Source organism: Musa acuminata, chromosome BXJ2-6, assembly GCF_036884655.1.
Source record: "Musa acuminata AAA Group cultivar baxijiao chromosome BXJ2-6, Cavendish_Baxijiao_AAA, whole genome shotgun sequence".
Lineage (NCBI taxonomy): Eukaryota > Viridiplantae > Streptophyta > Magnoliopsida > Zingiberales > Musaceae > Musa > Musa acuminata.
Window position 1 is genome coordinate 2,111,949 of NC_088343.1, and position 23,053 is coordinate 2,135,001.

A 23,053-nucleotide genomic window follows, 5' to 3' on the forward strand; every position below is an offset into this window, starting at 1 on the left:
AAAGTTGAAACTCGAACATGATCCAATCTGACGGAAAAATACACGTGAAGAAGGTGTCGGATATATTCTCGAATCAATTGCTCTCAGGCTTCTGATTCACAGCTAGAAAATTAGGAAAATATGCATGAAAATTTACAGGTAGCAAGTATATACGTCGCAGTAATTTTCTACAAAATGTCTGTCAGAATTAGTTCTCGATCACTGCCAAAAAACAATTTAGTTTGGTGAGTGATCGCTTAGCAGTGTTTTAGGGATGGTGGTTTGGCTCTATCCGTGGCTGAGGGAGCCCCATAGCAACAGACCATTTGTCGACTTCGATGTGAGAAGGACTGATTAGGAGTAAATAGACATTAATTTTCAATTATGAACTTAAACTGTCGTGAATTTATTTTGTTTATTTAAAAAAAAAAAGATGTTCTTAGCTTTTTTTATCTCTTTTTATTCCAATGTCATACATATCTTTTGTCATTATTTATCGTCTTTATCCCATCCCGAGGTTCTATCATTTCTTCACAAGGGTGATAAGGTGATGGACAAGAAAGGGAGCATGGAGATCGAAAAAGATGAGAAGGAGAAGAATAGTCTGTGCACAAAAGGGACGAGACAAAACTTTCTTACAAAGAGTGAAAATAAAAAAACTGAGAATGTGATTATGTGCATCTTGTAATAGTAACAAACAAGAGTCACGATTAAAGATATTAGACGAAATATATATGGAAAGGAGCTTTACGACGGGATGACGAGTGACAATGATATTAGAGGAAATAAATATGGAATCAAAGAAGCTTCATGACGAGATAACGAGTGATAATGATATTAGAGGAAATAAATATGGAATCAAACGAGCTTCACAATTGGATGACGAGTGAAGGGAGGGGAGGCATTTAGGATATTAGAGGAAATAAATATATTAAATAAAAAAAATGAGAATACCTTTCGAGAAAAGCAAAAAAAAAAAAGAAAAGGGCTCGAAAAAAATAATAATTAAAGACACTAAAACCATTGGTTTCAGGTCGCTTTTGTTGACAGGTGACTTTGTCCTTACGACAGAGCTAAACGACTAATCTAGACATGCAATTAGATAGAGGACTTCTCTCAATAATACATCACAGAGTCAAAGTCGGACCACTCCGTAACACACGTAATTTGTCATATGAGAGGCGGATTTTATGGGACATAATTGAATGAACGGCAAGGATTCATTTTTATCCCACCACAAAAAGGAGAAAGAATTCAATGTCACACAGCGCGTTGTTGTCCCCTTCGCAGGCATAGCGCGGGTGGGTCATCATCGGCCGCACTCTTCCCAGACCGATAAATGGTGCATTGCACGCACTATCGTCCACTACTACCATCCGAAGAAGAGAGGCCTCAGTCTTGGAGAATAAGCATTATTTTCTGGTCATTCTCTTTGATGTACTTCTGTCGTTCATATCAGACTAGAGGAGCTGCTACCCTGGCACGGAAGTTGATCTTTTTTTATTATATGTAATTATATAGTATTCTCTTTTTTTTTTAATCTTCAACTTCTTTTTAAGACCTCTCTCTCTCTTTTTTTTAATCCTATATCTTGTATGATTTCCGTTATCTTTAGGGTTTGGGTGGGAGGAGAAAGAGGGGGGAAGGAGTGGTCTGTCGATTTGATCGGTTGCCGTTCGCTGCGGAAGCAGAGCCGAGCGGAGACGCCGTGACATCTCGCCGCCGGTGGATTGAGTGAGATTTGAGCCCTCGGAAAAGGGCGGACTTGGTCCTGGAATCATGTCGCAGACCAATTGGGAAGCTGATAAGATGTGAGTTTTGTTTAGTTAGGCTGTGGACTCGCTTGATTGCTCCCCTCTTTGTTCGGTCCTTCGTTTGGGTTTTTTCAGGATTCGAGCAGCGTGATGTGTTTCCTCGATTTCTTTCTGGAAAAAACTCTTTTTTTATCGGCCTTGTTGGCTTTTTTTGGATGTCTGCTCGTTGTTCGATTACCAACGAATGGATTTGCTCCTGATGATTTTAGTTCTCTGTACTTCTGAGTTGTTGTTGTTGTTGAAGACTTGCTTCACGGTGAACCATATCTGGTTTTTTCTTGTTCTGTGGGCACCTTTGCATCCCTTTTTTCTTCTACCGATGGAAAATTTGGTGTTTTTCTGATACTGGGGAACCAGGTTGGATGTGTACATCTACGATTATTTGATGAAGAGAGACCTGCAGGCGACTGCAAAGTCCTTTCAAGCTGAAGCCAAGGTGTCGTCGGATCCAGTGGGTAGGTTGCGTAGCGTTTAATGGAACTTGTGGTGTTTATGCTTTGGAGTTCTCCCGCTCATAGATTGAATACTGGGATTGGCCTTTTCTCAGCTATTGATGCTCCTGGTGGTTTTCTGTTCGAGTGGTGGTCTGTGTTCTGGGATATTTTTATTGCAAGGACAAACGAAAAACACTCTGATGCTGCTGCCTCTTACATCGAGGTAATATTCTCTAATTCTCGTCCCAGTATGTTGTGTTAAAAGTTCATGAAGCCTTGACAAAAGTGTCTCTCATTTACCTGGGTCTCTTTGCTTGTGCTAATCTTGTTGTCTCTAGTGCCTACTTTGGAGCATGTTGGGGCTCAAGGCCATGGCCCAACTATTCTGTTACTGTCTAGTCTCTATTTGTTGTCAGAGGACCTACACAAACATTCCAGTTAACAACAGTGATTCTGCAAGCTCAATTTGGAAGATATAGTTTCCTCCTGTTTTTGTCTTACTACCAGAAATGCTTTTGCCAGGTGGTTTTCTTAGATGAAATTTAAGGTGAAATGATAAAGATGCCCACGAATAGAGTTTGTATGCTGATCCTTGGAATAGAGTTTGTATTCCCTTAGTTTAATGTAATTAATGGTAATCGATTCAAACATCCAAGTTGAATTATGATGCCAAACTCAAGTTTTAAAAGAAATACAGCAGCAACAACAGCAACCGTCTCAATGACAGTGGAAGCAATAAGAACAAGGGCAACCTAGTGCAAAAGGTTCCCATCAGCATCTGGGTGGCTAGCAGCAAGAACAATAAAAATAACAATTTGGAATTCACTATACTATTTTGGAGAAACTTTGCACACAGTTTTCAATCAAGAAGTGACATGAGAAAAAAGTTGCAGCTTATGGCTGCCACCATCTTCTGGAACCTGACACACAAACACACACACACACACATACATGCCTATATATATTTATGTATATATGTAAAGTGCTGGTCCATAAAATAGATTGCCTGTGATCTTTTTAGTCTGAACATCCATGTTGGTTCTGTTGCTAGACTCAACATCTAAAGGCAAGAGAGCAGCAACTGCAGCAACCATCTCAACAGCAGCAGCAGCAACAAATTCAAATACAACAACTTTTATTGCAGAGGCAGGCGCAGCAACAGCATCAGCATCAACAACAGCAGCAGCCACAGCGTAGAGAGGGATCTCAGGTTTTGAATGGCAATGCCAGTGGGCTTGTCAGTGCTGATCCCTTGATGCGCCAGAATCCTGGAACAGCTAATGCCTTGGCAACAAAAATGTACGAGGAACGGCTGAAGTTGCCACTTCAAAGGGATTCTTTGGACGAGGCATCGATTAAGGTGCTCCAGAATGATGGTTTTGTTTCCCTTGAGAATTGAGATGTGCATCTTCCATGTTATCGACAAATTATTATGTTCTTTTTGCAGAGATTTGGTGAAAATGTGGGTCAGGTCATGGACCCAAACCATGCTTCCCTGCTGAAGTCAGCTGCAGCCCCTGGACAACCTTCAGGGTATGCTCAGTTAACAATTTTGAAATTAGTGTGTGCTCAGTATGCAGCAGACTTTTGCACTTTTATTTGATAATTACATGTCTATGTCAACACAGACATAGATACCAAGACCCATGTATATTGTCCTGATATGCATTTGTGCAAATTGTGCCGTTTAATACCTATGCATTTCTGAACCGTTTACTGGTTATTGTGCATGCTTTTACTGGTGCTTAGTTTTAGATTTAAAGTGCTGTAAATAGATTTTGTGATCTGTCATGAAATGCTTCCATTTCAGGCATGTTTTGCATGGTTCGGCTGGTGGTCTATCAGGACCTCTGCAGCAGGTTCAGGCTAGGAATCAACAGCTTCCTGGATCATCACAGGTTTGTTTTATAAACATGACATTGTTTCACAATGTATTGCTAATGTTATAATTCTAACATGAACAGGACATAAAGAGTGAGATTAGTCCAGTTCTGAACCCCAGAGCTGCAGGTCCTGATGCATCATTAATTGGAGTTCCAGGTAGTCTCCTCTAAAAGTTTGATTTTTTTGTAAAATTAATTATGGTGCCTTTTGGTTGATTCTTCGAGGCTTTTTGGGTTGCTGTATCTAATTTCATATCTAGATTCTTTACTTGCATGCTTCTGATTTAATATGTTGTTTGAGCTAATTTCAAGGGGCTCTGATACGTAGTGTGAGGAAGTAACATATTTATATGCTTAGCTTCTCTAAGTGACCATTTGTGTTACTTAATGTCCAAACACCATTTATTTTAAAACACTTCCAGATTAACTCAGTGTTTCTTCTGTAGAGCATATGAACTGATTGTAAGTACTCCTCTAACAGGGCCTAATCAGGCTGGCAACAATCTGACTCTGAAAGGCTGGCCCCTGAATGTAAGTATGCCTTTGTGATATCTGAATCCGGAAATCCTAATTCGTGTTGGTTATACTTGTTTCTTGTAAATAAAATGTGTATTTCCTTACTCAAAAATTTATGCAATATGTTCTTCTTTTTCTGCCTTGTGTGTTTGTGTGTTTTTTTGAAAGAAAGAAAACATAACCTTCACTCAATCGAAGACGCATAGTTCAAATTTAAACCCAAAATTAGTGATTGCTACCTGCTAGCATCTTCAGGTCCTCGCACTCGTGGCATTTCCTGTGTTCTAGGTAGGTTAGCTAGGTCATGAGAAGATTGATTACAAGACATAGAAATATGAGGCCGTTGCATAACCTTAACATTCTGTGCCTCATAGAAAATGTCTATAGCAAACTCTTCAAGACCACCAAGGTTCTTGTAAATGGTCAGGGATGTGGATAAGTTGTAAAGAGTCTGATTTTACCTACGAGTTGCAATTTCTTCTCTCTGAACTCTGAAAGGGGCCTTCTTTGGCTACCAAACTTCCTTCTTGTGTAGGAGATTGGGCCTTGTGAGTACGGCGTTCAGCTGCTATTTTTTGTCCTGGGAAATTCTTGGAAAAATAACCAACTCCTGCAGGTCTTGTGTTAGTTTTGGAGGACCCATGACATTCCAACAACAAACTATAACTAGCAGGTGAATCATTCCTACAAGGATTCTTAGGCCTCCCTGCATCCTCTTAAGAATTCTGAATGAAGAAATATAATCATTGGCGATACCAAAAGCTTTCCATAGAGTGAATGGTTGGATTTGGTGGTTGCGGTGTAGATGTTCATCATGATTTTTTCCAAAGGAGCCAACGAGAATTTGCAATGAGGGCCCTCAGATTAAAGATATGTTGAGGTTACATTCTGGGTACCTTTTATGCAATGATGTAGTTACATATTTGTGTGCATGGCTGCATGGCTGTATATCTATTTGTTTCCTGTGTTTATTGGATGAAGGGATCAGCTTAGCTTAGTGTTTCTCTTGTTGGACTCTTCGATTAGGACTTTGGGTATATTACTGGAATGCAAAATATGTCTAGTGAGATTTAATTCTTTTTCAACTTATAGGGTCTAGATCAAATTCGTCCAGGGCTTTTGCAACAGCAAAAGTCATTTATGCAATCACCTCAGTCGCTTCATCAACTCCAGTTTCTAAGTCCGCATCAACAGCAGCTACTGCTTCAGGCACAGCAAAATCTGAATTCTCCATCAGCTGCAGATATTGATAACAGAAGGCTAAGAATGCTTCTGCATAACAGGAACATGGTCTTGGGGAAGGATGGCCAGTCAAATGCCCTTAATGATGTCATTCCAAATGTGGGATCTTCCATGCAAACTCCAAGTCCTCTAATGTCCCGGACAGATTCAGATTTGCTAATAAAGGTCACAGCTTTTCCTTCTGCAATGATTATAGTTCATTCTTCACACCGTTACTTGATTGCATGGATAAAAACAAAAATCTCAACCATCTAAATCTTGTTTCTTTTTGTATTTGCAACAGAAAATAGCTCAGTTGCAGCCACGACAGCAAAGCAGCAGCAGTCAACAACAGCAGCAGCAGCTTCAACAACATGCTCTTTCAAGTCATCAATCACAAAATTCAAATCACCTTCTTCATCAGGAAAAACTTGGAACAGCCAGTATGACAGTTGATGGAAGCATGTCAAATTCCTTTAGAGGGACTGATCAGGTATATCTTTTACCTTATATTGGCACTGCCAATTTTTTTTTAATCTGTTGTTAGTGTTTATATGAGACAGATAAAGATTGTGAAGGTTTTCACTAGTGTGAAAATTTCAATTATAGTTCTATAATGTCTGAAGCAGATCTGTCATATTGAGATTTTGATGTGCTTAGATGACACATTTTTCACTTGATTTTCTGTTATTGCTTGGTTGTTAATATCTTTTTCTTTTCCGTCTTTATGTCTTAGGGTTATAATCAGTTTTTTGTTACTCTCCTTGTGAATTTTTTGACAAATGAAACACATACAGAATCTTTAAGCATCTCATGTTGTTGTTATAATCTGAAAATAGGAGCTCATGATACAAATGCCGAAGATCGTATGCTAATAAGATAAAAGGTTAGGACTGCATGGTTAATTCTGCTTTAGTGTAAAAACAGTTTGCCTTTGATGTTTAGGCCCTTTTTTGTATTTTATGAAATGGAGATTTGTCTAAAAAATCCAAATTCTTAATTGAATTTTCCTTAACCTAAAAAATTTATTTATTCTGTGAAATGATGAAACTACCATTGCTCTCACTTACTACCGGAGAATAACTTTATTTTTTTGGTAAAACCAATTCTTGTGTTGAGTGATTAATTGATGATCACATGCGAGCTGCATTGGCCATATTCCTCTACGTTGATGGGTCCAGCTTTGACACTTGCTATTCTAATGGTGCTGTATCATAGCCTGGGACTGGCATACAGCTCCTGCAAACACTTGATAGATTGCCTGGTAAATAAAATTTGAAAATGCATCATCCTTTAAGAAGGAAAGATGAAATGATTATTTCTTTTCTTATGTATGGGATGCAATTTCTTTCTTGTAGTCTTCTTTATTTGGGAAAGGTTGAGTGATATGAGGTCATATTTATTTTCTTGATGATATAATTTCATCATCCATGTGCGAGATATGCATAGGTGTGGGCCTTTCATCGCTGAGAGATTTTATCTTGAGTAGGACTGAATCTAAACTAGGGTTTATCAAATCGGGTACCAGAGCCAACTCGGAGATTTGTCGGGGCGGTACATATCGATCTGTACCAGTGTATTGACACAGTACACCGGTAAGTATCGGTGTTTCAGAGAGGAAGAAAAAAGGGAGAAGAGGAAGGGACAATGGAGGAAGGAGAAAGAAAGAGGGAAAAAGAGGAAGCGGTGGAAGAGGAAGGAGGAAGAGGAAGAGGAGAAAGACTTAACTGGTGCAATGAGGTAATGATCGCACCCCGGTCTGATAGCCGCTTGCGTGAGAAGCATCGATTGCAGCATCAGAGATGACGCTCGCGATCTGCGGCGCTCACATGAGAAGTGGGAATTAGGGTTTCCCACTTCTCTAATGCGGCGGACCAGACAGGGGTGGGTCCGCGTACCGGTCAATGCTCGGACTGGTACACGCTGCCTGCTTCATACTGGTCCGGACGAAACGGTGATCCCTGATCTAAAATGTCTTTTTTTATAACTATCTTTCACTATTATTATCTCTTTCATGTTTCTTCTGTTTCTCTATCCCCAAAGAAAAAAACTTTCTTATCATGAACTTGTCCTATATGTTAGATTATAGCTCATCTTAAATTATAACTGACATAAGAGTTTGTCCTACATCATAGGCATAGATCAGATTAAATGGTCAGTTAGTTTATTGGATCATCAGCATAACTAGTTTGTTTAGATGATTGATTGCTCTGTTGGATCAGATCAGTTCGATTTTAGAAGTAACTTATGGAATCTGGCTGTCCTGACCTTTTTTTTTTACTATTGAGAGTGTGAAAAAAGAAAAGAAGTTGCTTTAAGTGAATCACAAAATTTCAGATCCATTTAAATATTGAAATGTTTATTATTTTCCTCTAACTTGTAGCAACTAGTTTTTCATGGACTGTAGACTTCAAATAATCAAACCGGCCGGAAACGAAAACAGCCTGTGTCATCCTCAGGTCCTGCCAATAGCTCAGGAACTGCAAACACAGCTGGGCCTTCTCCAAGCTCTGCACCCTCAACACCATCAACTCATACACCAGGAGATGTGATATCAATGACACAATTGCAACATAATGGTGGCTCATCTAAGCCTTTGGTTATGTTTGGTGATGGGCCTGGTTCTTTGACATCTCCAACCAACCAGTTGGTAATTTTCCAGGAATATTGTTGTTGCTTATTGATCATTGACATCCCACCTTGCTCAGATCTATTTGTACTACATTTTGATGGTTAGATGACAAAGTAATTGGCTTGCAGGCTGACATGGATCGTTTTGTGGAGGATGCTTCTTTGGATGATAATGTGGAGTCATTTCTATCTCATGATGATGCTGATCCAAGAGATGTGGTTGGTCGCTCTATGGATTCTGCAAAAGGTGTTATATCTCTTCGATCTTTTTCTTTGTTCATGTTTCTCAGATACATGAATTAGGTTGAAATTTGTAAGTGTCATGACCGCTTTGCTCTGTCTGATGTCAGCAATTGCTCTTTCAGGTTTCATGTTTAATGAGATCTCATCAGCCAAAGCAAGTACAAACAAAGTGGTTTGCTGCCACTTCTCCTCAGATGGAAAGCTCCTTGCAACTGGAGGCCATGATAAAAAGGTCAAAGAGATTTGATGGCCCAACAATCATTTGTTACTAATTAGGAGTCATATCCTCCCATCTTGATGGTGAAATATGTACAACTACTTAAGGTGACTGATTTGTCATGCAGGCTGTTTTGTGGCATGCTGATGATTTAAAACTCAAATCAACACTGGAGGAGCACACACTGCTGATTACTGATGTTCGTTTTAGTCCTAGCATGCCACGCCTAGCTACCTCATCATTTGACAAGACTGTCAGAGTCTGGGATGTTGATAATGTTAGTTTTAAGTGCTTCACTTCTCATGCTATAATGCAACACTTTTTATTAAAAACATCTGTTTTGTCATTTGGACATCATTATGGTTTGTTAGGAATATTTTTAGATGTATGCACTCGTACTTTCATTTCTGCTCTGTGTGCTGTTGCTTTATCACTTCTGGACAAATATTTCATTCTCTCTGTGATATTTCAAGATCTACAATGATAATATATGAGTTGCCTATCGTAATAACTTGCACTTAATAGTATTTGGTTCACGTTGCTAGGACATTGTAAAAGTTATTAGGCTAGTAGGTTTAGTTAGATTGAGTTAAAATCTGTAAATAACTGAATCTATCAAAATCTGTCTCGTATAACTTAGCATCTGTGATGGAATAAATAATAAGTTTTGTAGTATCTTTTGCCAGTTTCCTGAATTGATGTTTATACTTTATACTAAAACTAGTGAATGCAGAAAATAATTGTTGGTTTGGCTTAAAATGAGGTTAGGGCATTGAGGTTTCCCACATATTGTCAACAAAAGTTATATTATCCCTGTTTTTCCTCCAGTGTGATAATAAAATCTTTCTGAAGTTTTGTAACTTCTTAAGTCAATGACAACCACCAAGGAGCAATAGATATTATTGGCGGTTTTTTATTCATTTGTAAATTGTCCTTTGTGATGGATATCTATCTACTGGAGGACCTTCACATTGTTTACTTGTAGTACAACTATGTGATGCAATTAGACAAATGATCCCTTGGACTATTTTCGCTATTTAGTTTGGAGTTTAAAGATAATCCACAGTATATTAGACTTGGAAGAATTATACTATTGGAAGGGATAGTATGAATGGATCACCATGAGTAATTAAACTCAATGAACATGACATACACGAGTGCCATACCAAGACGTACTGACTGTTCTTTTAGCCAGCTGCTTGGCCATTGGTCTGTCTTATGTGTTTCCAAGTGTGTATTGGCACACTAGTTGACTTGGGGTCCATACTGTGATGACCTGGTCTTGTCAAAACCCGTGCAACACCTTCCACAAACTTCACCAGACCCACACACAATCCAGCTTCAGACATGTTCATCCTTGGATGCATTTAGTTATGTCTGAGATCATCAACAAATGGTTATTTTGGATAAGGAAATATTGTCAAATGGTATCTTTGAAAAGAGAAAATGGTTTCTTTTAAGGAAAGGGCTAAACTTTTTTTTTTTGCTAGACTACAAATTATTTCTCTTACTTGTCATTGTTGAACAAAAACAAGCAATAACGAGGATGTAGCATGATACTTGTTTTATGTGGTTTTCAATGATATATAGAGACTATATGGTTGAGTGCTTAACACGGTTATAGATGAAACTTTGTTAAATAATCGCAGAAAATTTTATAGAACTAGGACAAGACATGCTACAATAACAACTGTAATGTCCCAACTATTCGGGATGAGCCACATGGATCCTTTGTTATCATTAAGTTTTGTAAAAAGCAATATTCTTAGTTATTTAAGATTATTTAAATTCATTATTTATAGTACCTATTTATAAACGTTGCCAAAATATAAAATTGGATAATCACAAGGAAACGTGGTTTAGATTACACAAATTTGTCAATTTGTCAATTTGCACATTCAAATTGTCTTCCACACACAATTTTGTTTCTATGAAGTATGAACGTTTACGGAATAAAAAAGAGTACCTTAATTGTCAATAAGCAAAGTTTAACAGTGGAATCAACCACATGTTAATATCATCTTTCTCATGGGTATATTACACGCAACATATTATTGAGGTTTATTAGTCCAGGTCAAGTATATTACAGCTTTGCAAGGAGTTATCCCATTGGAATAATATAGATATATGACCATGAGTTGGCAAATGCTAGATAAGATGATGCCCCATTTGTATGTTTCTTGAGAATATGTTGCTTAATCTTCTTCTTCTAAGTTATTTTATTGTTATGAGGAAGTCGTTGCATTAAGCTTAGCTAGAATTTTTTTTTTCCCTCCAGTTCTATTGTCTGGTATGTTCAGTGAATCTTATTGTCAAGCACCAGGAACTGGATAGTCATATCAAGGAGAGTAATATCCTTCAAGTTGCTCTACCAGGACAAAAAATGGCCACTCCTGCACAACTGCCATCATCTTTTATAGAAGATCTTAGAAGTACCTTATCACACTTCTGTCTAGTAAATATTGGATTAGTATTGGGAGAAAATTATCTGAAATTTATTTTGTCTCTCGGTCAGACTTCATATAAGTTGCTCCTGATGGCAGATTAAAAAATACTAGGAATCTTGTTTATTAAGGTTTTGGTCATCACAATCTTCACTTTGGTTGACTCTGAACAATGATACTGCTGCACCAAACTTCTTTTTGTAAAACCAGCTGAACAAAGAACAATGTCTTACACCCCTTGACTGGACCAGTCTGAAGCAATCTGGTCTTAAGGAATTTCAGAGAGGCAGAAGAATTTTGTGATTTGTTAGCCATCATGTACAATGTCGATATTTTATTTTCTTGTCAGGTTGTTGATTTTATCTTTATTCAGCTATTTTAACATGTTGTTTGGCTACAGCCAGGCTATTCACTACGGACTTTTACTGGCCATTCTGCTTCTGTCATGTCTCTCGACTTTCACCCAAGTAAAGAGGATCTCATTTGTTCTTGTGATGGCGATGGAGAAATGCGTTATTGGAGTATAAATAATGGTAACTGTGCCAGAGTTTTTAAGGTATGAAACAGTGCTATTGTCTTTTGTTTTTGCTCAAATTATTTCTGAGAAATCCCTCTTATTATTTGGTAAAGTAACCAATGCAACACTTGAATGGGTTTTCTTGTGTTCGTTTTGATCTAAAGATTCTTCCACTTGCTATTTCAATTTTTTTTTTGTGCACACAGGGTGGAACAACTCAAATGAGGTTTCAACCTCGTCAGGGTAGGTATCTTGCTGTTGCTGCCGAGAACACCATATGCGTACTAGATGTTGAGACACAAGCTCGCAGACATTTACTACAGGTTGGTTATCATATCTGGAACCTCAAGTATGCAATGAAGTACATCAAACTTCTTGACTATCTGTTTGTTACATGAAGCACATGACAGTTTCACTAGTGAGGGTTATTAGATTGGGAATCAAGTATATGCTCTTCTGAGTATTATTTTTTGATTTCTCTAGTTTATGCAGATTTTTCACCATTTTACTATCCATATCTTCTTGATCATTTCAAACTTCTGTTACCGTGTTATCCAAACAGCATTGTAGTCTATTGACATCACTGTTCAACTACAGGGACATACAAAACATGTTGGTTCCATCTGCTGGAACTCTTCAGGTGATTGTCTGGCTTCTGTCAGTGAAGACTCGGTCAGAGTTTGGTCGTTTGGCTTGGGAAGTGAGGGGGAATGTATGAAAGAGTTAAGTTGTAATGGAAATAAGTTTCACTCGTGTGTGTTTCACCCCAGCTATCCATCATTTCTTGTTATCGGTAGTTACCGGGTAAGTTTTCTGCTAACTACTAGTGGTACTCGCTTTCATCTGTACATCTAATCATGTGATTTCTAGATTGTACATGAAATAGCACTCTGATTCAATTTGCACCATTCTTAGTACCTATCTATAAATCTACTCCACCCTTAATAAAGCAGATTCTGCATCAAAAGAGTATGCATGTAGCATGGGCATGAGATCACCTCGGAATTTTAGGAACAGAAATTGTCCTAATTAGAGCATGTAGAGTGATAGTTAGGGAGAGGTTTGGTTTTGCGTAGCATATGTTTTATTTGTTTATCTTTCGAAGTTGTGCTGTGATGGAAACGATCAAATGACTGCTAACCTAAGTCATTGATTCTGTGCAGTCGCTGGAAATCTGGGACATGAATGAGAACAAGACCATGACTCTTACTGCACACGATGGCTTGATTGCAGCGTTGGCAGTATCAAATGTGACCGGAGTTATAGCATCTGCAAGTCATGACAAGTGTGTCAAGCTCTGGAAGTGACCTCTGAGCTAGCTGATGGTGTTGTAAAGTGACCATGACTTTACTGCAGAGGCTGCAATCTCCTTGTTCATGTTTGACATCAGGTGGTGGCGTCAAGAAAGACTGTAGTTTTCTGTGAGATATGATGAAATCTCATGTTATATTATCTTAGGTTGTCTCAATTACTAAGTTAAACCGATATTGTATTAACCAGGTGTTGTATCCCATTCATTGGTTTCTGCTTGGTCTGCTATCGTTTGCCCGGGTGCGATTTGATTAATTTCCGATCATCTACATGGTTGTTGTATCATACAACGATTTCAACTAGCAAAGAAAAAACGAGGGATAAGCTCTCTTGTTCTCAAACATTGTTGGTCAAGCGATAGATTGATTTCTATTTCTCCTATGTCAGTCCCCTGTCTGTATCTTCTTATCCAGAATTACAAGCATCTTTACTGTCTTTTTGAGCTTCCATAATCAGAGTTGCTTGTATCTATGTTTGAGTTAAAGTTGGGTAGAAGGTCTTTAAGGTGGAATTCATGATAGCCTTAAGGTGGATTTCTTAAGGGCTTTTTTAAGAGATGTAAACTGTTTTGACCTTTCAAAAATGCATCTTTATTGTCAACATCATCATTTACTCATCTTCTTCCGTCGACGTTTGGATACATACGCCAGAAGTGCAACATTAGAGTGCCATATATGTGTATAACATTGCAACACCGAGTGGTACACATGCAACATTAAGATGTTCTGGTGCTGCAAAAGACACCAGCGGAGGAGATGGTGGGTGTTGGAGAGCCTTGGGGTGTGGCAATGCACCAAGAAGAGTCAACGGCGGAGTACGAGTGGGGGGAAGAGAGAAGAGGGGGATTTGACTCTGAGATTTCCTTCAGATGATGTTGACCGGAGAAGTCGTTTTGTTGATGAATAGTAGTCAAACTTTCTCTTTACTTAAGAAATGAAGTCTACAGAGTTGACCGACATTTCAACCTGATGATATCGGCAACACAACGAGAGAGAATCCAACGACATAAACCAGAAATCTCCTACTAACTTGCTACCAACAAAATTGGATCGGAGACGGACTTATGACATCCATTTGCCTTCTGTATTAGGTTCTGCGGCACGAGTCATCAGGTTCCCATCTCTTGTGGCTACACCACCTCGACGATCTGCTGAACTCCATAATTCCAAACCAATCCAGAATAAGAATTCCGCGAAAGCAATCTAATTAGATATAGTTCAAGAAGGTTCATGCAGGTACCACATATGTGGCTGGAAAGAGGATCCGCGACTGGAGTATGTGTAACTTGGCCAAGCAGATGATTTCGATCTCCGCCGTTGGACAGCAGCACATTTGCCTTTTGTGTGTCATCTCTGCCGAGAACTTTAGCCTTATTCATGGCTGTGGAGTAAGTGGTCGACCATGATCCTCCACTCGATCCAGCCAAAGCCATTATGACATCTGCCTGGTGATCAGACAAAAATATCGGCACTTTTAAGTTCTAATCATGATGCATGAGTAGATTGGCAAGTTATAATCTTGATGCATAGGAGATGATTAAATTTCTTAAGAAAGGGCATTAACCAAACGGTAAGAGAAGAATTCTCAGGACTAGTATAAGCATAGACAGACGATAGGGGCAGCAGATGTCTGCTCCCAATTTATGTGGATTTCTAAGAAATATGGTAAGTCAATTGCTCCTGAAAATAACAAATGAATCATAAACAATAAAAGCTTATCGTTCAACAATATCTACCGTACGCCGAAATAAAGCCTATTTCTCTCAGAAAAAAAAAGAAAATCACAAATTATATTAATACTGCAACTTGGTGATCTTCTTCCTTCTCAACCATTCAGCTTGCATATTGGATCCTAATATGATCACCGACGCCTAATTCAGTGCCTCAATCAAGGATTTTATGATTATACTAGTTTCGGTAGGTGCTCAATGGTTCAAAGTCTCTAACAGTAGTTAAACGATGAAAGGCTGTTTGTATCGACAAATTCAAAGATTCATGCTGTTTGTATCGACAAATTCAAAGATTCATGTATTTTTCCCTTTTTATATGTGGCTCAAGATTGTTTAGTATTTTAATATGGGCTATGCAGAGAGTTGATTATCACAAGAAGGGAATTACGTTATCATGTCATAGACGTGCTGATCTTTCAAACTTTTTCCTCTTTTCTCGGAATTAAGATATTTTGTACATCAAGGAGCTGGTCTGATACCATTTAGTATCTTTTATTGGCTTGTGATTAGTTGGCCATGTAGGATAAGAACTTTTATTGCTGAAAATGACTGTACATTAAATATAAACTATGTCTTCTTGAAATATGTTAGGTGACCTCTAACTGTAATGAAAAGTTCAAAAACTTAATAAGCAGATCAAATTTAGACTGACATACTTGTTGATGTAAAAACAGAGCTAGTTTGTTCATGCCGAGAAAAAGAGCTGCAGATCGAGAAATTATCAAGCAGTAGATGATGAAACTCAAATTACTATAGTGCATACCTTATTCATATCGTAAGACTCGATTTCGTGTCACACAAGCCCAAAGATATACAAGAGAAGATAAACTGACCTTATTAGGATGTACATCATCGAAAACATGTGCCTGGCCAGCATAGAATATGGTCATCTGACGACTGACACATGCCGTGGCACGGTTCCTGCAGGACACCAAGGAATGATTCATCAGATTCAATTACAGTTTGCACTAAATACACACAAAAAAACTGAAGTTTTCACGATATCTACTCTTAGTAGATATCTGAAAAAACAACCACAAAACAGATATAATGAGACATACCTGGGTACATGGTAATAAGATTTTGGTTCAGTAGTCTGCGAAGACCTGTTATGACCAAGAACATTCATAACTCCGGATCCTCTAATGCCCGTCCTGGAACCTTCATCTGCCGCAGATTGTGAGATAATTGCACCACCTAAGGTAGAATATTTGCAGGCATACGATGGAATATTGTCCAAGTACATCCCAATCCCATAATGAGAAGTTTGATGCACTATCTGTTTAGTTGGCCTTATTGGTGGTTGCATAGAGGACATCATCATCTCAACATCATTAGCTCTTCCCAGTTGCTCATTAATCACCTCTTTTCCTAGCATCTAATAATCAGAAATAACAGCCATAAAGGCAAATTCATCATTTCCCTGGTTATCAAGAAAGCATAGTGCTTACTGTTTTGGAGCAATTACAGAATTAAAACACAAAGTAAGTACCTTGGTGGCATTTGAGCTTTCAAGGGAACCTGAGCCCATTGGAAGCACTGCATCTTTCATTGAACCCACGTAAGATGAATCGAAATGGTTCCTCTTTCTACCTGTAGTGTTGCCTAACTCAAGCCCTGATGGAGCAATCTCAGTACCCTCATGCTGAGAAACCTCAGAATTTGACACCCCCTGCATCTCTACCAAAGATCAATGAAGAGAAAATAAATAAAAGTGCTTCTGGTCATCAAAATTGCAAGGAATTAGAACGCTTAACTTTGTAACAAGCATCCGATCAGTCAAATTTTCTCTGCAAAGATTCAAAAGTACCCATAAAGGAACTCATAATAAATTCTCCACAGACAACAGACCTTGATCAGAAACATGAAAGGACCCTGAATCAGTGCCAAAAAAAAAAAGGAAGAAATCGGCAGATCTTCTTTCTTGTTTGGACAAGAAACTGGGAAAAAAAGGATGAGCGCTTTCTTTCAAGGAATTACCAACTCACAGAGGGCACCGAAGCCAAAGAAAGGCAAAGCGAGAACAGGATCGGAAGAAGAACTGACCTGAACCCAGATCAACGCTTCCCGAGATGAGGCGATGCCCAATAGAAGAAACCCCCACCGAAGCGGAAGCCGAGCCCGAGGCCTCGGCCTCCCCGGGGAGCGTCCTGATCCCGGTGCCCTTCGTCCATCGCGCGGCCGGGAAAGAGCCGCCGCCGTAGCTCATTCCCAGGAAGTCGTGGAAGACAGGACTGCTCTCATCCCCGCCCATCTCTCGACAACCTTTACTGTCCTCCTCTCCGCCTCCGCCTCCTCATGCCGATACCCCGCCGACACCTAATGTAGAGCTCGGACCACAAGAAAAGATGGAAGTCAGAAGGGAAGCAGACAATTTAAGTGAGGCGGCTGAGAGAACAGAGCAGACCAGCAGCGAGGGAGGAATCCGGCGAGGGAAAGGTGGGTGGGAGTTGTGACATACTTATCTATATATACGTCAGCGTTAGTATACAGCACTAATTGCGTTCTCTTTATATTTGTTCGGAAGTAACTGCATGCAGTGGACAGAATCCAATCATCATCTTTCCAATACAAAAACATACCATTATTGGATCCACACCAGACAAGTTGCCGACAGTCAGTGATGACGATGCTGACTCAAGAAACGACGAGCTGCTGCTAACGTAAAACCCCATCTCACCAATCACCCACAAATATCTTCGTCAGAATTTGGACAGATCAACGAATGCGACGCTCATTGATACACAAGATCTGCCGATTCTGGTTGTGCAATGCTCGTGTCATCATTGTGCTGTGTGTCATATGTTGTGGAATACTCTTTTATTTGATAATAGAGATTGCCAGATAACACGGGGTGATGGAAGACAAGGACGTCATGGAAGAACATTGCATGCTGAAGAGACTTGCAGGTGGATGGTGGTCGCTCTCACGCCAAATCTTCGGCAAACTTCATCAGCTCTTCACTGAAGGCAGGGAGATGTTCCATTTCAACGCATCGTGTCATCAACCTCACGCCCTGCTTCGGCTTGGGCGGCGACAGATAGATGCAGGAAGCCACTAAGTTATTGTCATCAGTCAACGGAACCACTTGGATCGGTTCTCCCCACCCGTAGTTTACCTCGGAGAACCCCACTCGGCTCCAGTCCGACACTGCCATCGTCCCGTACCCCGGTGGTACTGTGTACGGGTTCTCCGCCGAACCCCCCATCATACACTCCGAGAACTTGGCTGATAAACTGTCTTTGGCGTCGCGTATCAGCAGGATCACCTCCACCAGCGAGGAAGCAGCGATGGTCCCGGCGTTCGCCTTGATTCCCATGGGGTACACGCAGTTGCCGTAGAAGCCTACCTCCGGCAGCAGCCCCCGCAGCAGGTGGCGGGTGTTGGCGGCGAAGCCGAGGTCCAAGTCGGCGTGGGGGTCCAGGCTTATCGCTCGAGTCCGGCACTGCCAGAGCATCGCCGTGACCACATCGAAGGTGGAGCACTTCTGGCCCGTCTCCCTCAAGAACTGGTTCTTCGCGGCGTTGATGCGGTCGGAGGAGATGTCGAACACGGAGGTCTGGAAGTGGAAGGCAGCGGGGGAGGAAGCAGCATGTCGTTGCGACATCTTCGGCGGACTGGGGATGGTTTCCCTGCACCAGACTGGCTCGACGACGGGACGAGCGTGGCCTCTGGCGACATCGGCAACTGCTTTCAAGAACTGGGCTGCCCCGACGCCGTCGAACACTGCGTGATTGAATCTGATGCCCACTGCGAACCCACCGCATCTGAACTCCGTCACCTGAACAAGTAATGCAACACATGGCAGTCAAAGAAGTCTCGCGTTCAAGCAATATAACACTGCATGGACGTCATGTTAACAGCTCTGTATGGCTGTTTGCCGCGCGTTCTTGAATCGGAGACAAAGTTGGATGAGATTCGATAATAATAATAATAATAAATTACACATCAGTGCAATCGGAGACAAAGTCGGATGAGACTCAATAATAATAATAATAATAATAAATTACTCATCAATGCAGTGTTGCTTTTGGAAAAGGTGATGATCGCCAACTGTGACACGTTCGACTCGTAAAATCCATCTAGAAAGGCTGAGCAGAGCTTCTTACACCCAGGAAAGATCTCTAGAAAGGAACCAATGTGATCCGAATCGCAAAACCTCATTTATAGCTAATTTGGTAGTGACTTTTGAGCTTATTCTTCTGTATGTCCAACCCACTGCTCGTACGTGAACTATCAGAGGTGGGTGGCTCTTAAAACTAAGCCAACTTAATTACACTACTACGTTTGTCTGTGTCAAACGTTGACCTGTGAAATGCTCTCGCTTAGCGTAGCGAAGAGGTTTAGGCAAAGCATGCATCGATAGGTACGTACCTGGAGCATGAAGGTCAAGTCTCCCTCGATCACGTCAGGGGGGGCATAGGGGATGAGATCCTTCCTGGGCAGCAGGAGAGGGCGCTCCAGGTTGTTAACATCTTCGAGACTGCAATCCACGGAGGCCTCGACGAACCACACGCCATTTCCGGTGCAATCCACCTCGGCCTCACCGGGGATCGGCTCCACGATCCGCCCGGCGACGGGGTAGTAAGGGACGAGAACACGGGACAGCGCCGCCCTGATGGCCTTCGCCGGCTGCACGCCTTGCTCAAACACGAGTATCAGGTCGATGATCAATCTGACCGTCACGTTGCGGTCCATGAAGGATAGCGGGAGGCGGCCGGACGGCGTAGGCTCGGCGGGGGCCACGAGCTCCGGGGCGAGCTTGTTCACGGAAAAGCTCATGGTTGCTACGGCTGCTTCAGAGTGTCTCAACTTGGGATGCTCTGCCGTGAGGCGATGGTGGTGACTATATATAGTGAGAGAAAGGAAGGGTGGCATTCACATGTTGGGTGGCATCGACAAGCATGTGATTAACAGATTTGGAAGGAAGGATAGAGATGAAGCAGTGATGATCATTCAAGCATGCCTGCAGGGCGGCATTTCTCTTTGCAGACTAACGTGGAGCAGCAGGCAGCAGTGTTTTCTTTTTTTATATATAATCATATAATGTTTTGAGCATCTCAATAAAAAAATATTTTACTATTATTATAACAAAATAACCTATTATAATATTTTGATTATCATAATAAAAATAATATAAAATATATTATAAAAATATATATAAACTTATAACCTCTATCAAACTAATCACAAGCCTAAACATATAGTATTATAAGAGACAATATATTACGATATTTTTCAAGAACTTTATATTATTTTTAATATCTAAAAAAATCATAATATTATTAAAATATATTGTAAATAGGAAAAATTGGTGCACCCTATGGACCAGTCCATCGGGTCTCTCCAAAGTTGATAGGAAAAATCTATTAGGATTGATGATTGGTATTTTCAGTATTATTCAGAACACCGTTTGAAAATAAAAACAAAAAACGCCATAAATTATTTAGAAATTTGAATTACTCTTGTCTTTCTCATGGATGTAGCAATTCAACTTGAAAGAGAAGCAGTAGATGAACCGCAAGACTCGAGGGTGTCAAAGCCATACTATATTTCTTATTCGTGATGACCAGTAGGTGTCACCATGAGATGATGCGTTACAATATTTTGAATATTAAACTTAGTCTCTGGATTGCGGTAAGAGTTATGGAAGAATCTGTGTTCGAGAGTTGGGTGGCATCGACAGGCATGTGCAGTGACCACATTCAAGCATGCCTGCAGGGCGACACTGTTCTTTGGAGACCACTGTGGAGCAGGAGAAAGTTTCTTCTTCTTTCCTCAAGAAGGTGGCACACAAAGCTGAGATGAAACCTTTTCTTCCCATCTATGGGTTTGAAGGTACGTAATAACATGATTTCTTTCTCCTCCTTTGCATTTCGCTGGCTGCAGTCGATCTCGCTCTACATGAGTTTGATGAGTGCCTTCTTCTTCTCTTCTGTTAGCTCAAAGTAAGAAGTATTTTATGGCTCGTGTCGCATTCAATAGCATCTCACGTTCCATCTTCAAAAATAATTGAACTACTTTTCATCAAACCCTAAACCCTAAAATAATTGCATCTCCAAAAGTAATTGAACAACTGGTCATCAAAAAAAAGTTGCAAAGTTGGAAACTCGGTTTGAGGTCTTTGTCACTTCGCATCCTCACCCCCCATCTACCAGTTCTAATTATAGTATATTCGATCATCCACAGTCATTCCAATACTCGTGGAAAAGAATCAGTAGGTCTTTCTCTAGCAATCTGTATCGTGATCTAAGAGAAAAAGAGCCACCATCATGTTTGTCTTAGGTCAAAGACTCATGAGCTCGACCTTAAACGTTTCTGATAATTGCAGCCCAAAAAGTATATATTATATTACTCGGAATATAGACTCCAATTTGAAGTGGATAAAGATATATATATTGAGTTAATTAACTTGAGCTCAGACAATTTTTGTCTAATTGTGCTAATGAATTAATTATCTCATCGGATCAAGTTATGACACAAACGGTTCGATTTTGCTTTTCGATAGCGGATTGTATTTTATTTATACATAGAATTTTCGTTAATTTCTCTCAAATCCAAAATTAATGTACTTTACTTGATTTCATGCTTTTCTTCCTATATTCAGAATTTATTCAAGCATACCTAAATCCATTTTAGATGGAAATGATACATACGAGTACCTTAAAAAAAATTTTAGCTTGCTATCATTATCCTAATTGAACTAACTATCTAGATTTTAGACTCAAAGTTAAACCCAACCCGAATTACTATAGTAATGCAAGAATTTATTTGTAAAAGATAAGTAATGAAAGCAAGATATAAGTTCAAGGCCTTGCAATGAATTGTCAAAGAATATCTAACTCAAATTTTAAATGAATTGAATAGCGATAATATGAGCAACAATGTTGGCACTTACGTGACACAAACTATTCTGTCATCCGTATCAAAATATTATATGTACACTATATATTTGTAAAATTATTTATACTATGTATTATGATTCAAGAGCTTGCGAGATGAAATCTACTGAACAAAGAGAAGTAGGAAGACTAAAGTTACTATGATCATTAACGTCGCATCCTAGATCCGTTCTCCCTACCTATAGTTCACCTACGAGAACCCCATCCGATTTCTACCCGATTCGACCAACGTCTCGTACATACTAATCATAACCTCAAGTTTCGTTTCGAATCGCCTATTCCGATTCATAAAAAGTTAAAAAAATAAATTACTCTATCGAGATTCAAATCGACTTTAAATTTCAAATACTAATCACTGCACCATGTAACAAATTTGTGTTATATATATTTTTTAGCCGATTTGAAACCGAACCAAACTATTGGTTCTGAGTTCAATTTTCAGGAAATGGAACCTAATTTCTCAATTTATTCGAACCGGTATCCGAACTATTTGGTAGGGGTCCTCCTCTGATGAACTCGACAAGCAACAATCTCTATAGCAACTTGTATCGTATCCATGGACGAGGAACCAACGTTGACCTTAATAACAGAGAGATTTTCTCTGATAAAAGAGAGAGATTCTCAACTGCATAGCAGATGAGAGGTAGATGATGATGACATATGGAAGATATGATCAAGGAGAAAGAAGTGTTGATATAGATCAATGTCACCTGAGGTGGTGGCAAATAAGATCTGTAAAAGAATAAGGTCTTCGTTGAAGGAAAAGACCTATGCAAGATGGTGTAAAGCTGTAGATTTCTATGCAGCAGTTCTATAGGAAGGACTCTGGGCAGTGATGTAGCCAGTGGCGTGATCAGCTTTGTGCAAGATAGCTGCAGATCTGTGTGCAATAGATCAGCAGTGAGGAATCTTGGCAACGAGGCAACAGCGTGGAAAGTTACCGAAGGCTGCTTGTCTCTGCGAAGGCAGAGTAGGATGCTGGCTGCTGGGAGGCCTGCACCCAGAAGGTCCTCTCGGAAGCAGTGAGGATAATGTTGCCGGAGTCGAGGACAGCGATGGCCCCAGAAGGTCCTCTCGGAAGCAGTGAGAATAATGTTGCCGAAGTCGAGGACAGTGATGGCGGAGACGTTGGAGGGAGAAGGCCAGGAGCTGGTCGATGGACCAGCGCACGGAAGCAGAGCAGATCATGGTATCAGAGCGGCGTTCTCCTCT

The 23,053-nt window shown here is 40.1% G+C and overlaps 3 protein-coding genes across 6 annotated transcripts; 1 reads left to right on the top strand and 2 right to left on the bottom strand.

Moving 5' to 3' along the window:
* Window positions 1-1,269: 1,269 nt before the first annotated feature.
* Window positions 1,270-13,433, top strand: LOC103986674 (transcriptional corepressor LEUNIG). 2 transcript variants are annotated; one of them, XM_009404744.3, is made up of 19 exons: window positions 1,270-1,488; window positions 1,595-1,790; window positions 2,151-2,248; window positions 2,341-2,450; window positions 3,279-3,587; window positions 3,675-3,760; window positions 4,038-4,125; window positions 4,192-4,267; window positions 4,592-4,641; window positions 5,719-6,033; window positions 6,152-6,340; window positions 8,255-8,497; window positions 8,608-8,725; window positions 8,829-8,953; window positions 9,066-9,215; window positions 11,783-11,938; window positions 12,106-12,222; window positions 12,497-12,703; window positions 13,063-13,433. In XM_009404744.3, the coding sequence occupies exons 2-19, from the start codon at window positions 1,759-1,761 to the stop codon at window positions 13,204-13,206; spliced, it is 2,613 nt and encodes an 870-aa protein (XP_009403019.2). In that variant the 5' UTR covers window positions 1,270-1,488; window positions 1,595-1,758; the 3' UTR covers window positions 13,207-13,433. The 2 variants fall into 2 exon arrangements, with proteins under 2 accessions (XP_009403019.2, XP_009403020.2); XM_009404745.3 differs by having other exon boundaries at window positions 1,342-1,488; window positions 8,844-8,953.
* A 680-nt stretch (window positions 13,434-14,113) lies between these two features.
* Window positions 14,114-17,459, bottom strand: LOC135614215 (protein TIFY 8-like). 3 transcript variants are annotated; one of them, XM_065111331.1, is made up of 7 exons: window positions 17,347-17,459; window positions 16,986-17,258; window positions 16,432-16,619; window positions 16,001-16,317; window positions 15,773-15,860; window positions 14,450-14,654; window positions 14,114-14,357 (listed from the first exon to the last, which is right to left on the bottom strand). In XM_065111331.1, the coding sequence occupies exons 2-7, from the start codon at window positions 17,191-17,193 to the stop codon at window positions 14,272-14,274; spliced, it is 1,092 nt and encodes a 363-aa protein (XP_064967403.1). In that variant the 5' UTR covers window positions 17,194-17,258; window positions 17,347-17,459; the 3' UTR covers window positions 14,114-14,271. The 3 variants fall into 3 exon arrangements, with proteins under 3 accessions (XP_064967403.1, XP_064967404.1, XP_064967402.1); XM_065111332.1 differs by having other exon boundaries at window positions 14,114-14,365; XM_065111330.1 differs by having other exon boundaries at window positions 14,114-14,360; window positions 17,347-17,458.
* A 71-nt stretch (window positions 17,460-17,530) lies between these two features.
* LOC135614214 (myricetin 3-O-glucosyl 1,2-rhamnoside 6'-O-caffeoyltransferase AT1-like) lies at window positions 17,531-19,739 on the bottom strand. Its single transcript, XM_065111329.1, has 2 exons — window positions 19,314-19,739; window positions 17,531-18,720 (listed from the first exon to the last, which is right to left on the bottom strand). Exons 1-2 carry the CDS (start codon window positions 19,719-19,721, stop codon window positions 17,866-17,868), a joined length of 1,263 nt encoding a protein of 420 aa, XP_064967401.1. The 5' UTR covers window positions 19,722-19,739; the 3' UTR covers window positions 17,531-17,865.
* Window positions 19,740-23,053: the final 3,314 nt, after the last annotated feature.

Excerpts from the sequence above, each read along its gene's own strand:
- LOC135614214 (XM_065111329.1), bottom strand. The coding sequence starts at position 19,721 with ATGAGCTTTTCCGTGAACAAGCTCGCCCCGGAGCTCGTGGCCCCCGCC. Across the intron at positions 18,721-19,313 it reads ACTTGACCTTCATGCTCCAG|GTGACGGAGTTCAGATGCGG; the intron begins GTACGTACCTAT and ends TTACTTGTTCAG.
- LOC103986674 (XM_009404744.3), top strand. The coding sequence starts at position 1,759 with ATGTCGCAGACCAATTGGGAAGCTGATAAGAT. Across the intron at positions 4,642-5,718 it reads TGAAAGGCTGGCCCCTGAAT|GGTCTAGATCAAATTCGTCC; the intron begins GTAAGTATGCCT and ends TTCAACTTATAG. Across the intron at positions 8,954-9,065 it reads CTGGAGGCCATGATAAAAAG|GCTGTTTTGTGGCATGCTGA; the intron begins GTCAAAGAGATT and ends TTTGTCATGCAG.
- LOC135614215 (XM_065111330.1), bottom strand. The coding sequence starts at position 17,193 with ATGGGCGGGGATGAGAGCAGTCCTGTCTTCCACGACTTCCTGGGAATG. Across the intron at positions 16,620-16,985 it reads AAGCGTTGATCTGGGTTCAG|AGATGCAGGGGGTGTCAAAT; the intron begins GTCAGTTCTTCT and ends GATCTTTGGTAG. Across the intron at positions 16,318-16,431 it reads AAAGCTCAAATGCCACCAAG|ATGCTAGGAAAAGAGGTGAT; the intron begins GTACTTACTTTG and ends TCTGATTATTAG.